Source organism: Manis javanica, chromosome 2 (assembly GCF_040802235.1).
Source record: "Manis javanica isolate MJ-LG chromosome 2, MJ_LKY, whole genome shotgun sequence".
Classification (NCBI taxonomy): domain Eukaryota; kingdom Metazoa; phylum Chordata; class Mammalia; order Pholidota; family Manidae; genus Manis; species Manis javanica.
In genome coordinates this window covers 175,345,697-175,362,943 of record NC_133157.1, presented here as the reverse complement: position 1 = coordinate 175,362,943, position 17,247 = coordinate 175,345,697, and the positions used below count along the sequence as shown (strand labels likewise).

General features: G+C 35.8%; 1 protein-coding gene and 1 pseudogene across 3 annotated transcripts in view; one reads left to right on the top strand and one right to left on the bottom strand.

Annotated features, from left to right (window-relative positions):
* Positions 1-5,763, top strand: part of NBN (nibrin) — a 90,962-nt gene extending 85,199 nt beyond the window's left edge. For all 3 annotated transcript variants that reach the window (XM_036995409.2, XM_073229804.1, XM_073229802.1), the window contains one exon: positions 5,586-5,763. In XM_036995409.2, the coding sequence (XP_036851304.2) occupies positions 5,586-5,616 (31 nt within the window). In that variant the 3' untranslated portion in view covers positions 5,617-5,763. The remainder of the gene's footprint in view (positions 1-5,585) is intronic.
* On the bottom strand, positions 2,419-4,336 carry LOC108395326 (phosducin-like protein 3; annotated as a pseudogene).
* Positions 5,764-17,247: the final 11,484 nt, after the last annotated feature.

The window sequence follows — 17,247 nt, the reverse complement described above, 5'->3', positions numbered from 1 at the left end:
GAATGAATGAGTTTTGAAGTAAGTAAAATACCAATTTGTTTAGTTTTAGTTGGTACATACATAAAAAGAGGTTGGATTATAGTTTCAAAGCAGGTTTTTGTGGGAGGTTTAGAGGAGTTATAATGGGTGATTATAGTTTAATCCTGATTAAACATATTTTTAACAGTTCTGAAGCCCAACAGACCTTAGAATATTTAGCTATCAAATACTCATAAAATACCATATTATGCTATATTATAGGTAGATATTGTTTAGAGGAGAATAACATTTTCTTGTAAGTAACAAGACTTACTTAAAGGCAGAATCAAGAAGTACAGGCACACTTTGGAGATACTGCAGTTTCAATTCCAGACTATCACAATATCACAATAAAGTGAGTTGAGTCAATTTTTTGGTTTTCCAGTGCATATGAAAGTTATGTTTATACTATGCTGTTGTCTATTAAGTTGAACAACAACATTATGTCTAAAAAATGCTAACCATCAAGATTCCTCAAGGGAGGAACAACCTAAGACAGGCACAGTCACAGGGGGGCCATCAGGTGAGAATTTGGGGATCAACAGAGGTGAGGCTCAGAACCTCACCCCCCCTGCTTTGAGAGAAATCTTCTGCATCCGTGGATGTCTTGCTGCCCTTGTCTAGCCTGGATTAATACTTAGTCCATAGGCACACACCTGATCATCTGATCATCTACATTTGCCTTCTTACAGCACTAAACTGTATTTTCTACCTTTATCTTGCATCTACCTACCACTTCAGCATTTTATTAAAAATAAAAATAATAATAATAATAGGAGAAATGTGGGATCCACATATAAATCAAGTACAAAAATCAAACGAATATTCATATTTGACCTGATTGTTTATAGGTCATATTGCATGATCAAAACCGAAAGTTTCTGTGATGAATGCCCTTGTACTGTTCACCATGTAAGAATTTATTCACTATGTAAGAATTCGTTCACCATGTAAGAACTTGTTCGTTATGCTTCAGAAGATTGGAGACTGACGAGAATTAGGCTTGAGATGGATTAATGATTGTACATTGAGCATTGACCCCCCCTATACTGAATTTTATTGTTGTTAACAACCATTTGATCAATAAATATGAGAGATGCCCTCTCAAAAAAAAAAAAAATAATAATAATAATAAAATCTGGTATTAGATGGGAAACAACAGCCACTTCACTTTTCATTTCAGCCTCTGAGCCACTGTTTGCAAAACTTAGATGAACTGTAAAAGCATTTGTTATACCGCAAAGAGAACCTTGTCCACAAAACTTTTTTGAAGTGTTATTAAAATTAAAAATTCACCCAAACAAAAAAAAAAAAAAAATGCTAACCATCATCTGAGATCTCAGCAAGGCATAATCACTGATCACAGATCACCATAGCATATAATAATAATGAAAAAGTTTGAAATACTGTAAGGATTACTGGAACATTACAGAGACATGATGTGAGCAGATGCTGTTGGCAAAATCGCACCAGTAGATTTGCTTGATGCAGGGTTGCCATAAACCCTCAAATTGTAAAAAAAACAACACAGTATCTTCAAAACACAGTAAAGCAAAGCACGGTAAAAGGAGGTATGCCTGAACTACACTTTCGAGATGTTTTGCAGCAAATGTGAATCTTTAATTTCATTACTGACAATGTGAATCATTGGTGAAAATGTTGTGCTTTTTTATAAGTAGTCAAATAAGAAAATCTGGATGCCCAGCTTGTTTATTTAATTGCTGTAGGTGAAAATTCTGTAAAGTAAGTATATCTTAGGTTCATAATGCTCTTTTATGGTATGTGTAGTATACTTTAATGGGAGGAGTGGTTTGCTTGAAAGCATACTGAAAGAATTATAAATGTGTATTTATTTTTAAGCTGTAGTTTTCATTAGTTATTTTAATGCTTATTCTTGTGTCAGTTTATTTCTAAAAAAGATTTTAAAGTGCCTTTGACAGTAATAGAGATTAGCTGACATCTCAACAGTCTGAGACAAAAAATTATTTTAACTAGGAAAAAACATTTATTCCAATGTGGCAGTAAATTGGAATCTTCCAGGTATTGCTTTCACATGACGTTTGTTTCCTAATAATTATTGCCTATTCCTTCCAAATAGGATAATGAGATTATTTTCCATTGGTCATTATTTTATTTAATAATCCTGTTGCTGCTTTATAAGATCATTAAAAGTAAACAAAATATAATTGCAAAGCTTAATTAGTTCACATTATTTTAAAAACTCCATATTTCTTTTTATATAATTATATGTGAACTAATCATGAATAGTTTTATAGCTTACTTAAAATATAAGTGAGGAAACAGACATTTGCCATACCAGTAGCTGGGTTTTTTTTTTTTAAGGCAGTATTATTAATTTAAAAAGAATTCCAAGAAATTTAATAATATTCCCAGAAGTGATCATTTCTGACAGAAATTTGAAATTTGAAACATAATTATAAAAGGCTAAAGCAAAAGGATACATTCTTACTTTTTCCTTTTCAAAAACATCTAGACAATCTGTCACATCAAGAAAGTTCAGCACATTACTGAGGCCACAGCCCCAGTCATCCTCAGAATCGCTGTCTCTCCTCACAGGGATAGAGCACTGTACTGAGGATAACAGTGGGTCCTCAGTTGGTTCCATAGGGTTTTCCTCCAGGTCTGTCTTGATCGCTCCAGACTCAGTTTGCACTCCAATTCATCTATTGTCAGGTTCATGCCACCAAACACTGGAGGTCCAGTACTTTGAGCCTTGATATTATCTTCAAGGTAAACAAATGTTGTGGGCAGATTACTATCAGGATAATTGGATACGCAGGTGGTTGAAGTAGCTTTGATAAATTCGACATCTGGAAACTTCCTGACAAGTCCACAGGGCACAGAGGGGGGAATCCCTTGTTTGTAACAGTACAAGATGACCCACAAGCCCTTACCAGCTTTGGTAACTTCTTGAATGTGATCCGTTTCTGAGATCTCCAAAACTTCTCCAAATTTATTTATAAGTTTAATTGCTTTCCTCTCAGCCAGTCTCTGCTCCCTGTACCTTTCAGTAGCATGTTAGTCTTCCTCATGAAATTTGTCTTCATTATCCTCCAGTTCTTCCAAAGTAGTTTCTTCATACATTTTCACAACTGATTGCTCAAGGATTCTCTGTTCCTCCTCTTCTGCCTTATTTTCCAAATCTTTCAGACTGTCCTTTGAGAGCAAGATGCTCTTTTTTTGCGTAAGATGTCATTCCATTCGGTGTCTGCATTGGGTTCCTGAATCTTGTCTCAAATTGCTCAACCTGGCTGGCCATGGTGCCACCACCCTCTATTTTAATACTTTTGCAAGATTTTTTTGATTAGTGTTTTATTTTTACCAAATATTTATCAAATCAACATCAAAAGGAAAAACAGAAGTAAACATGTCAGTGTTTAATATCTGAATAAAATTACAGAATGAGCCTAGCCACAGCAGTCAGACAACAAAGAGGTAATAGGCATTCACGTTAGTAAGGAAGAAGTTAAACTCTCACTATTTGTAGATGTCATGATATTATACATAGAAAATCCTAAACACTCCACCAGAAAACTACTAGAACTAATAACTGGATTCAGCAAAGTTATAGGATACAAAATTAATACACAGAAATCTGTCCCATTCCTATATACTAACAATAAACTAGCAGAAAGAAAAATCAGGAAAACAATTCTATTTATAACTACATCAAAAAGAGTAAAATACCTAGGAATAAGCCTAACTAAGGAGATGAAAAACCTATGCGCTGAAAACTGCAGGACACTCATGAGAGAAATTAAAGAGGACACCAATAAATAAATGAAAGTTTATCCCGTGCTCATGGATGGAAGAATTAATATTGTCAAAACAGCCATCCTGCCCAAAGCAGTTTACAGATGCAGTGCAATCCCTATCAAAATACCAACAGCATTCTTCAATGAACTAGAACAAATAGTTCTAAAATTCATATGGAACCACAAAAGACCCTGAAAGCCTAAGCAATCCTTAGAAGGAAGAACAAAGTTGGGGGGATTATGTTCCCCAACTTCAAGCTCTACTACAAAGCCACAGTAATCAAAACAGTTTGGTATTGGCACAAAAAGAGACCCATAGATCAGTGGGACAGAACAGAGTGCTCAGATATAAACCCATACATATATGTCCAGTAATATAAGATAAAGGAGCCATGGATATACAATGGGGAAAAGACAGCCTCTTCAACGACTGGTTTTGGCAAAACTGGACAGCTACCTGTAAGAGAATGAAATTGGATTATTGTCTAACTCCAGACGCAAAGGTGAACTCAGAATGTATCAAATACCTGAATGTAAGTCATGAAACCATAAAACTCTTTGAAAAAAAGAGGCAAAAACCTCTTAAGCATGAGTAACTTTTTCCTGGCCACATCTCCTTGGGCAAGGGAAACAAAATAAAAAATGAGCAAGTGGGACCATGTCAAACTAAAAAGCTTCTGTACAGCAAAGGACACCGTCAGAACAAAATGGCATCCTACAGTGTGGGAGAATATATTTGTAAGTGGCTCATCTGATAAGGGTTTAACATCCAAAATGTATAAACTCCTACACTGTAACACCCAAAAAATAACCCAATTAGAAAATGGGTGGAGAACCTGAACAGATACTTCTCCAAAGAAGAAATACAAATGTCCAGTAGACACATGAAAAGATGCTCCACATCACTAATTATCAGGGAAATGCAGATTACAATCACAATGAGATATCACCTCGCACCAATTAGGATGGCCACTGTCCAAAAGACAAGAAACAACAAATGCTGGCAAGGATGTGGAGAAAAAAGAACTCTCCTACACTGTTGGTCGGAATGCAAATTGGTACAACTGCTGTGGAAAGCAGTATGGAGGTTCCTCAAAACACTAAAAATAGAAATACCATTTGACCCAATTCCACTCCTAGGAATTTACCCAAAGAAAACAAAATCCCTGATTCAAAAAGATACATGCACCATTATGTTTATCGCTGGCACTGTTTGCAATAGCCATGATTTGGAAGCAGCCTAAATGTCTATCAGTAGATGAATGGATAAAGAAGAGGTGGTACATATACACAATGATATATTATTCAGTCATAAAAAGAAAAAAAATTCTGCTATGTGCAACAACATGGATGGATCTAGAGGGTATTATGTTCAGTGAAATAAGCCAGGCGGAGAAAGACAAATATCATATGATACCACTTATTTTTGGAGTATAACAACAAAGCAAAACAGAAGGAACAAAACAGCATGACTCATAGACACTGAAAAGTGACTAGTGGTTACCAAGGGGGAGGGAGAATTTTTTAAACAGATTAAAAGTATACCTAGGCTTATAAGGAAAAAAAATTATGGAATGAGAATGCCAATTTTGTGCTTAATATCTAGATAATTAGATAAAATTGTACTTTTTAACTTTATATATTTAAAAACATAATATCTAGATACTAAGCATAAAATTGGTATTCTTGTTCAGCTTGTCAAAGTGTAACTATATTTTGAAAACCCTTTAACTTTGAAAGAAATGCCATCTATTATCTAAATACCATTTAACTTCATTTCTTTCTTTACAGATATAATCCTAATGTAAAAAGGAGAAGATAACTGAGGATTTTATAAAGAAGCCATGGAAAGACATTCCTATCAAGCATTTACTTCAGGTTTCTTTGATACATGCATATCGTACATAGAGAGTTTTAAGTTACAAATATTCTATGGCCTAAATTGTTAAATAAAACACACAAAACTCCATTTTTTTGTTCTGTTTTGAGTATTATTTGTTCTGAGACTTTGTCATCTCTTGTGATACCTTTTCATTTTTACATGGGGTTTTTATTTATTGAATAGTTAATAGAGTCGTAATTCAAAGTTCTACAAGTATAAAAGGGTAAAAGATGACATCAACTCTCCCACCGTTGTCCTAGCTATTTGGTTCCCCTCCTCAGAAAAAATCCATGATACTCATTTCCTCGAGGTCTTCCAGAGATTTTGAATGCCTATTCAAATTTCTATGCATAATAGTTCCCAAAATTTTCCTACAGAAATGATAGCATAACACATAGAGTGTTTTTTGAATTTTGCTCTTTTTCGCTGAATTGATTGGAAGATCATAGGCATATCAGAATGTAATTTTTTTCTTTTCCATTATGCATAGTCTTCCCAGAATTGAAGTGACCCAAAGGAAGTGGGTTTCAGTGGTGAAAGTGTCACCCACTTATCAGCATTGCAATACCGGAAAGGACATATGGAAGATGCCACCAAGCTTGTGGACGGATCCCACTATAATGGGGAAACCTATTTGGTGATCGTATTGAGCTGGGAATACCTGTTCTGAGCCTCTTAGATCCTAGTTTTTGTATCTATAAAGTAGAAATAGTAAAAGAAACTAGGAAGTAGAACAAACTTTTTTATATTGACAGAGTTTCCTGATCTCACATAGGTTCTGCTGCCCTCAAGAGCTTATCTTCTTAAGGTTATTAAGAGATTATTTACCATGAAAAATTATGTTAATTTGTACTCTTGCCAGATCTTCATGGAAGATTCAGGTTCCTCCATGCTAAAAGGAAGTTTCCACATTTAAGTATCTGGCTAAGATACTTTGCACCCTTGATGAGCTTTCAGAACATATTTCCTTTCAGGACATAGTTTATAAATAGCATAGCTTTTTCTTGTTTATTTTGGAAATTTATTTCTTCAAATTCTTTGTTTTGGAAACATTTTTAAATATCTATTATATATAAAACGTTGCTTTCCACACCACTGGAAGACTCCAGAGGTTAATGAATGTTGGTCTCTACTTTCTAGGAATTGATGGCCTGAGGTTTTTAAATTCCCAGTAAGTTCCAGCATAGAAAGTACTGTTTAATAGATGCAAGATGTTTTCCATTGCTTTGCAAAGATCCTTCAGTACTACACAATTTTCAACTTCAGTCATAGCCCTGCTTGGGTAGAGTGTACTTCTTCCCCTGGTCTTGATGGAGACTATTTTCTGAGGCTTTATGTGTTTTAGGAGAAAGAAGGGGAGATTTAAGTTGCCACCTCTCTTTCTTTAGTCAGATGAATGGGACTGTGTGCCCATTTCTAGCCTGGGGCTTTAAAGGCTGTGGATCGGTCCAGCTTCCTGATGGCAGGACAGAGGGGATATGGCCTTGGCCACAATCTCACAATTGTGTATTCCTCAGTAGCAGTTTTGGAATGTCATACCCCTTCCCCTTCTATGAGCGTAATTCTTTTTCTATCCAGGAGTGTCTTCCAGACTGTCCTAATTCCACAGTAGAAGCCTTGGGGCTGGTCACACTAGTGGGAGTCTACGTCTGCTTATGTGAATGATAATTAAGATTCATATTCCTTCCTGAGAGATTGAATCAAGTTGAGACTTAGGTAAAGTTTTCTCTTTCCTCAAGTTAAAAAAGTTGCCTATATCATTTGCTTTTGAACATTTTTACCCTTTTTGTCAGGCTCCCAGCTGTGAATTTATAAGCATAATAGTATTGAATCACTCTGTTTCCCTTTATAAAAGGATAATGTGGGAAGAACAAACTTACTGAAAGGTATTTTGTTGCTCTAAACCATGGAATTGGATGTCACTCTTGTCTGTCACTGTACAGGTTAGCCTCCCAAAGCAGTGGAACAACACTTTTTTAAAAAGGGAGTGTCTGTTTCATTAGTTAATTGCAAGTGCTTAACAGTTGGTCCAAAAGGTCTGAATTTTATTCAGTAGGCAGTGGAGAGCTGCAGTTAATTTCTGAATGGCAGTTTCTAAATCAGTATGTTAATTATGTAAGCTACATTGAGAAATGGAAGTTAGAGATATTTACATACCGACCTCTAGTTGAAATAAACAGAAACCACTGTATTTAAACCGGAAAGGATTAGGGAAATTAATGTCCTTTAAATGGCTCTCCAAGAAGCAGATTCTTCTGTGGGCCTTCAGGAAAACTCATAGAATAATTTAGAGCAGACTACTCAGGTCGCTCATACCTCTGCTGAGCTATGTGTTCAGGAATATACCCATGTACCTATGCTTCAGGGAACAGAAGGCTGAAGTCAAGAAAAACTGTAGGTTTTCAATTGTCTAGAGAATGAGAAATGTAACAGCACTGCAGGGAAAACATCTTTGTTTGACTTGCAGAAACAGCAAAACAGGAAGTTAGCCTCTTCCTCAGTCTAACTTTAAAATCTCAGCAAAGTGCATCTACTTGCAGAACCTAATTAACCTACTTGCAAGTTACCACCTACTTGCAGGTGGCACTCTAGCCATGAGGGAGTCAAAAAAATAAAGCTTTTTAAGATTCTCAGCTTCCCTAGGAAGTGGAATGGGGTGAGCAATCTACAATTTCTAGTATAGACACCAAGACTGAGACAGTATAAAAAAACTGAAGAGATTACTGAGCTAGTATAGGAGGTTATGAGTCCTTAAATTATAGTAGTAGTGACACTGGAGAAAACATGAATGCCTCAGAGGTAGAACCGACAGGCCCTGGTGATTGGTGAAGTGGCATCATTTGAGTCTCTTAATGGTCTTGCTTCATAATCAGCCAATGAAGCTGATGGAATACATATGGTCTGTTTTTTGGGGGAGGAATGTAATGTAAAGATTAATATTTGTCTTTGTTATGTGCATAGTCCGTTTCTAAGGAAGATTCCCCTATTTCAGTGAAAGAATTCTGGTAGCTTCAGTCTGCCCTTTTATTTACGTTTGTTATATCCTCTTTTTGGATTGACTTGTAATGTTATATAATGACCTTTGTCATTCTGTCTCTTTGGATAGAAGTCTGTTTTGTCTGATAGAAGTATAGCTGCCCCTGCTTGCTTTTTGTTTCCCATGTGCATGGAATATCTTTTCATCCCTTCATTTTCAGTCTGTGTATCTCCCTGAAGCTGAAGTGAGTGTCTTGTAGCCAGCATAGTTAGGTCTTAGTGTTTTTTGTTTAGTCTTTTGAGCTGTATCTCTTAACTGGAAAATTTACTCCATTTATGTTTAAGATAATTATTGATATATGTGAACTTACTATTTCCATTTTGCTAACATTTTTCTGGCTAATTTATTGAAGTAGTTTTATAATTTATTTGTTCCTTTGTTCCTTCCTTGCTCTCCTTTGTGATGTAATGATTTTCTCTAGTGGTATATTAAATTCCTTTTTTTTTTATAAAAAAAAATGTAATGATGTTTGAATTTCACTGTGAATACCATGTATATTCTAGAAACATTCTAATGAAAAGGCTACCATCATCTAGGTTATAATTGATGGCCTTTACTGCAAGTGGCTGTTTTTAAATTAAATTACCTGAATTTATTTTTTATAAGTCTCCCAAGTCATGTACAGTTAAAATGCATTTTGCCTATATTGAAGAAGGAACTTCCTGATATTAAAATAGGATGAGTTTCTAAGACTATGGAATTCCTTCTCTGCAAAGTTTATGGAACAATCTGTGTTCTCATATGTCTTTGGTAATTTAATATGATTATCCTTAAGGCCAGAGACTAGAAAACATAGCCTCCTAAGATCCCTTTCAATCTTATGACCTGTGCTCCTCAGCCTTGTCATTTCCAGTAAATGAAGTATTTGTGAAAGTGCCAAAATGCACATAAATATGCACTGTGATATGCAAATTAGTGTATAAGAGAAGAGATTGATTGTCTGTTCTGGAGGTCTGTGCCTCTCAAACAGAGACATGCATAATCCCAGGGGTGCAGAGTATATAGAGGTATATAGTGATATATATTCACTTCTTTGGTTAGATTTATTCCTAGGTATTTTATTATTTTTGATGCAATTTTGAATGGAATTGTTTTCCTGATTTCTCTCCCTGCTAGTTCATTATTAGTGTATAGGAATGCCACAGATTTGTGCATTAATTTTGTATCCTGCAACTTTGCTGAATTCAGATATTAGATCTACTAGTTTTAGAGTGGATTCTTTAGGGTTTTTTATGTGCAATATCATGTCATCTGCAAACAGGGACTGTTTTAACTTCTTCCTTGCCAATCTGGATGCCTTTTATTTCTTTGTGTTGTCTGATTGCTGTGGCTAGGACCTCCAGAACTATGTACTGAATAGAAGTGGGGAAAGTGGGCATGCTTGTCTTGTTCCCGATCTTAAAGGAAAAGCTTTCATCTTCTTGCTGTTAGGTATGATATTGGCCTTGGGTTTGTCATATATGGCCTTTATTATGTTGAGGTACTTGCCTTCTATACCCATTTTGTTAAGAGTTTTTATCATGAAGGGATGTTGAATTTTGTCAAATGCTTTTTCAGCATCTATGGAGATGATAATGTGGTTTTAGTCCTTCTTTTTGTTTATGTGGTGGATGATGTTGATGGATTTTCTAATGTTGTACCATCCTTGCATCCCTGGAATAAATCCTACTTGATCATGATGGATGATCTTTTTAATGTATTTTTTAATTTGGTTTGCTAATATTTTGTTGAGTATTTTTGCATCTATGTTCATCAGGGATATTGGTCTGTAATTTTCTTTTTTTGTGGTGTCTTTGCCTCATTTTTGTATTAGAGTGATGCTGGCCCCATAGAATGAGTTTGGAAGTATTCCCTCTTCTACTCTGTGGAAACTTTAAAGAGGATGTGTATTAGGTCTTCACTAACTGTTTGATAAAATTCAGCAGTGAAGCCATCTGGGTCAGGGTTTTGTTCTTAGGTAGTTTTTGATTACCATTTCAATTTCATTGCTGGTAATTGGTCTCTTCAGATTTTCTGTTTCTTCCTTGGTCAGCCTTGGAAGGTTGTATTGTTCTAGAAAGTTGTCCATTTCTTCTAGGTTATCCAGTTTGTTAGCATATAATTTTTCATAGTATTCTCTCATAATTCTTTGTATTTCTGTGGTGTCCGTAGTGATTTTTGCTTTCCCATTTCTGATTCTGTTTATGTGTGTAGACTCTCTTTTTTTCTTGATAAGTCTGGCTAGGGGTTTATCTATTTTGTTTATTTCTTTGAAGACCCAACTCTTACTTTCACTGAATCTTTCTATTGTTTTATTCTTCTCGATTTTATTTATTTCTGCTCTAATCTTTATTACGTCCCTCCTTCTCCTGACTTTGTTCCTCATTTGTTCTTCTTTTTCTAGTTTCATTAATTGTGAGTTTAGACTGCTTACATGGGACTGTTCCTCTTTCCTGAGGTAGGCCTGTATTGCAATATACTTTCCTCTTAGCACGGCCTTGGCTGCATCCCACAGATTTTGCGGTGTTGAATTATTGTTGTCATTTGTCTCCATATATTGCTTGATCCCTGTTTTTATTTGGTCATTGGTCCATTGGTTATTTAGGAGCATGTTGTGAAACCTCCATGTGTTTGTGGGATTTTTCATTTTCTTTGCATTATTTATTTCTAGTTTCATATCTTTGTGGTCTGAGAAACTGCTTGGTACAATTTCAATCTTTCTGAATTTACTGAGTCTCTTTTTGTGGCCTAGTATATGATCTATTCTTGAAAACGTTCCATGTGCACTTGAGAAGAGTGTGTATTCGGCTACTTTTGGGTGTAGAGTTCTGTAGATGTCTGTGAAGTCCATCTATTCTAATGTGTTGTTCAGTGCCTCTGTGTCCTTACTTATTTTCTGTCTGGTTGATCTGTCCTTCAGAGTGAGCAGAGTGTTGAAGTCTCCTAGAATGAATGCATTGTATTCTGTTTCCTCATTTAATTCAGTTAGTATTTGTTTCACATATGTAGGTGCTCCTGTGTTGGGGGCATAGATATTTATAATGGTTATATCTTCTTATTTTATTGACCCCTTTATCATCATGTAATGTCCTTGTCTCTTGTGACTTTTTGTTTTGAAAATTCCTTTTTTTAAATGTATCTACAATAGGTTTTTACTCTGTTTACCATGAAGCCAACATAGAACATTGTATAGTTATACCAATTTATTTTTCTTGAAGCAGAGTGAAAGTTTTATTTCTACCAATTTATTTTAAACTGATAATTTTCATGCATACTACTGTTTTTACATTTTTAACTTTGCCCCCATGTTTTATGTTTTTGATGTCACAGTTTTGTTTTGTGTAACCATTAACAAATTATTGTAGTTATTTTTTCTACTGTTATTTTTAACCTTCATACTAGATTTATAAGTGATTTACCCATCACCATCACAAAAAGTATTCTCAATTTAGTTATGTTTTTGCCTTGACCAGTGAGATTTGTATTTTCATATATTTCTCTCTTACTAAATAGTATCCTTTCTTTTCAGCTCGAAGGAGTCCCTTTAACATTTCTTGTAAGGCTGGTTGAGTGGTGATGAACTCCAGCCTTTGCTATCTGGAAAACTCTGTCCTTTAATTCTGAAAGACAACTTTGCTGGGTAGAATATTTGTGGTTGGCTGTTTTTTTCTTTCAGCAATTTGAGTATGTAATTCTTCTCCCTTTTGGCTTACCATTTACCTGCTGGCTAATATTCTCATAATCCTAAATAACAACTTGCTTTTCTCATTCTGCTTTTAAGAGTCTCTCTTTGTATATAACTTTTGGCAATTTAATGTGTTGTGGGTGTTTTGGGGTCTTCTTGATTGGAACACTCAGGTCGTCTTGGATCTGGATGTGTATCTCTTTCCCCAGATTAGGGATGCTTTCAGCCATTTCTTTCTTGGAATGAGCTTTCTGCCCCTTTCTGTCTTCTGAGACCTGTGATGTGAATATTGGTCCATCTGATTGCTGATTGGTCTTGTAAGCTGTCTTCACTTTTTCATTCTTTTTGATTCTCTGATGAGTTGCATTCCACTTCCCTGTCTTTCTGAGTTTGCTGATTCTTCTGTTTCACCTAGTCTGTTGTTGAACCCTTCATTGAATTTTTGAGTTCAGTTTTGGTTTTTTTGGCCTTATGATATATTTGGTACTTTCTTATATTTACTATCTCTTTATTGAGATATTTACTTTGTTTGTATATTTTTCTGACCTCAGTGAGCATTTTTATGACCATTATTCTGAACTCTTTATCAGGTAAAACAATTGTCTCCATTTCATTAAGATCTGCTTCTGCATTTTTATCTTGTTCTGCTTGGAACATATTCCTGTGTTTCATCATTTTTCGTGACTCTCTGTGTTTCTGTATATTAGGTACATAGCCTCCTCTTCAGTCTTGACAGTGTGGTCTCATGTAGATGAACCTTATTGTTTAGCCAGGCCCTAGGTCTTTCAAACTTTTGTGGTTGTTCAAGCTGCCATATTTGTTATTAGTGGCTCCCAGTAGTTGAGGATATACCAAGTTCTGTAAGTGCCCTAAAGGAGAGGCTCTCAGTCAGCACCTAGAGTCAGCAGGCTCATTGGAAGCTAGACACTCAGTCAGCAGCTTTTAAAATATTCAAGTAGACGCCTTTCATGAATCTGTGAGTTGGGTGTTTCTGTCTCCTTCTGCAATGAACCCTGGTGGAATAGCCAGGTAAGAATTTTCTCTTTTATGCTGTAGTTCTGTGTGACCCATGAGCACAAACTTCTGAAATACTGGTGATTTGGACTAGATTACAAGAAGAATGCAGACATGGTGTCTGTTGGCTTCCCTGGTATCTGGAGACAATGATAATCTGTCCCTAGATGCAAGCTAAATTAGAAGCCTGATTCTTTGGCTACAGCTTTTAAGATAAGCAAATAGGCCTTTTTCAGGGGAATACTGGGAGAAGGGTATTTCTGTCCGCTGGCTCTGCATTGAACCTTGAGCAGATAACTAGTTAAAAACTGTTTCCTACAGTCCTGTTGAGTCCACAAACACAAACTCTGAGGGCCACTAAAACAAGCTGTCAAGGAATATGTCCTCTGGGTGGTAGCTATGAAAGCTAGAGCAGCAGACATTGCACAACAGCTCCTTCTGGGGTGAGACCAGAGACCTGGAAGGGGACATAGGAAGAATGTAAAGATGGTACCTACTGGTCTCCAGAAAGAATAACCATCTGTTACTAGATGTGTGCTAAATTAGGAACCTAATACTCAGACTGCAGCTCTTTAGATATGCAAATAAGCCTCTTATAGGGAAAGATGGGAATGAGTGCTTGTCTGCTGCCTCTGTGCTGAGCCCTGATGGGATATCCACAGCAAGTCCAAGCCACTTCAGATGTTTCTTTGTTTGCTTTGGTTTTGTGGGTCTTGACACAAGCTTCATTGGCTTTGAGAGCTAGGTGTTCTAGGGGCCCATCCCTCAGGTGGAAGTCTTAAAAGTTATGGCATTAGAAGTTAAGTCTAAACTTTTCAGTCTTCAGGGAGTTGGGAGCTCCTTCCTAATTATTTTTGTGCCAGAAGTGGAGTTTATGGTAAGAGTGTCTCGGCCTCTCCTCTCCCTTTCGATGTCTTGTTTCCCCAATAAATGAGTTGCTCAGCTAGTTGCCAGATTTCTTTCTGAAGGAATCATTTCATGTGTAACTGCCAATTTGGTGTAGCCATTGGAGTTGAATTAAGGAGCCTCCAAGTCACTCTCTTGGCCCAGAACTTTGCTTCATACATCTTGAAACTCAGTAATTGGATGCATGTATGTTTAAGATTGGAATGTCTCCTGGATTTACCACCTTTTATTGTGTAATACCTGTCTGTAGTGATACTTCTTGTCCACTTCCTTTTGCATTGCATGTTTTTTTCTATCCTTTTACTTAAAACCTGTTTTCCGAAGTGTCTTGTAAACACCATATTGTTGAAGCTTGTTCTTTATCCAATATGATATTTGTATTTATGTTGATTCTTATCCTTAATCCACCCATGTAATTATTGATGTGGTTTGGTTGAGTCTGTCATCATGCTTTTATTTGTCCCATCTGTTGTTTCCTTTTTTCCTCCTTTTCTGCTTTCCTTTATATTAATCAAATATTTTTAATTCCACTTTATTGCCTTATTGGCTTTATATCTACATCTTTAACATTTTTTTAGTACTTGCTGTAAGGATGTACATTCCTTGCTGAATGCAATTTACAAACCACTTAACATACCACTTCCTCTATAATGTATATGTCCTAATTATAAATGTGTACTTCTAATTCATTACTTATATTTTTTCTACATGTCCTATATCTTAAGTTTTTAAATTTCTGCTTTAAATTGCATCTAGTTAAACACCATTATCTTCCTTTTGACAGTCAATTGGATTTTAAATTTAAGGAATTAGAAAAAATAATCTATCATCTCTAGCAAACTCTTCATGTTTCGTCAGGTACCACATACCTTCAATGCGAACTTCCTTTAACATTTTGTGTAGTGTAGGTCTCCTGGTATCAAATTTTCTCAGATTTCATTAAAGAATTTTTTTTACTGAATATTAAATTTTAGTCAGTTTGACCGTATTTTTCAGCATTTTAAAGACACTGTTCCACTATCCTGTTATTTTTCTGGTCAATTCTTCATTATAATTTGTTTTGCCTTTTTTTCTCTGACTGCTTTTAGAATTTCTCATCTTTGATTTTCAGTGGTTTGTGATGTGCATAGATGACTTATTTTTGTCCTGTTTGTAGTTTGAGTTTCTTGGATCTATGGGTTGCTCTTTTTTTAAATCAAATTAGAAAATTTTCAGCTTCATTTCAACACATGTATTTTTCTGCCTGAGTTTCCCTCTCCAGATTCCTGCTCTACATGTTAAGCCACTTCTTATGTATCCCATATATATCATGAAGTCTGTTTTTTTTTAATCCTCTTACCTCTGTCTGCTTGAGCTTGGACTGTTCCTGTTAACCTGTCCTCAAGTTCACTGACCTTTTCTCCTGCAGTGTCATGTATGTTTTTACCCTCATCTAGTGACATTTTAATTTCACACTGTATTTTTCAGCTACATAATGTTTGTTTTTCCTCTGAGCTTCACCACCAAGTAACTCATTAACCTTTTCCTTAAAATTATGGGCATATATATATATATATATATAGACAGTAACTTTTAAAGTGCTTGATGCTGTTTCTGCCATGGTGTGTCAACTTTGAATCTATTTTGATTACTTGTTTTTTTCTCACGTCACATTTTCTTGTTTTCACACCTAAGAGTTTTTTTATTGCATGTTGTATATTGTAGATGTGATGTTGCTGAGTCTGGATTTTGTTGTCTTCCTTTAAAAGAGGGTCAGGTTTTGTGCTGGCAGGCAATTTACTGGCAAACCAGCTTGATCCTTTTGAGACTTAGCTTTAGGCTAACAGATCTAAAATAACCATATTCACAAGGCCTGCCCTTTTTTGGAGTTGCAATTGAATGTCTGGATGATGGGCAAGGACTTGCTCTTCTGTCTGTACACAACTCGAGTGTCTTATAAAAACTGTGTATATGCCTCCAGAATGCCCATTCACTCCCAGCTCACAGTACTAATCTATGCCAGGCCTTTTGGTTTGTCACCATACTAGGTTAACTATTGAGAGATATTTAAGAGGACCATGAATGTACATTTCTGGAGCTGCTTCTCTATACAGCTCCTTCCTCTCTGATACCCTCCTCATCAAATTCCAGCAGGAACCCTGAAGGGTGATGTTTTCTTCTACCCAGAAACACCTCTCCAGTGTTAGTTTGAATGGTGCCCTCAGACAGAAAGTTGAGGTGATTGTAGAGCTCAACTATTGTGTTTCTTCTCTTAGAAATAAGTCCTGGGCTGTTGTGCATTATGTGAAAACAGTGCTTTATGTGGTTTGTTTTGGTGTAATAGTTGATTACAGAGAAGTATACATCCCATTACTCCATCATGGTTAAAAATATAAAGATGTCGATCATCTACATTTGCCCTCTTACAGCACTAAATTATGTTTTCTACCTTTATCTTGCATCTACCTACCACTTCAGCATTTTATTAAAAAATAATAATAATAAGGGAGAAATGTGGGATTCACATATAAATCAAGTATAAAAATCAAACGAATAATCATATTTGACTTGTTTATAGTTCATGATGCGTGATCAAAACTGAAAGTTTCTGTGATATGACTGCCCTTACACTGTTCGCCATGTAAGAACTTACTATGTAAGACCTTGTTCACCATGTAAGAACTTGTTCGTTATGCTTCAGAAGATTGGAGACTGTTGAGAATTAGGCTTGGGGTTGATTAATGACTGTGCATTGAATCCCCTGTACAGAATTTTATTGTTGTTAACAACCATTTGATCAATAAATATGAGAGATGCCCTCTCAAAAAATATATATATATATAAAGATGTCATTTTATTCTTAATTTTAAATTAGGTTTTTGAATGGCTTATCAGTTATTTGTTTACCCCACTCCTTCCCCAACAGACACTTAACAGCCTGGCAGTGGCAGTAGAGAAGATAAAGTTGGCA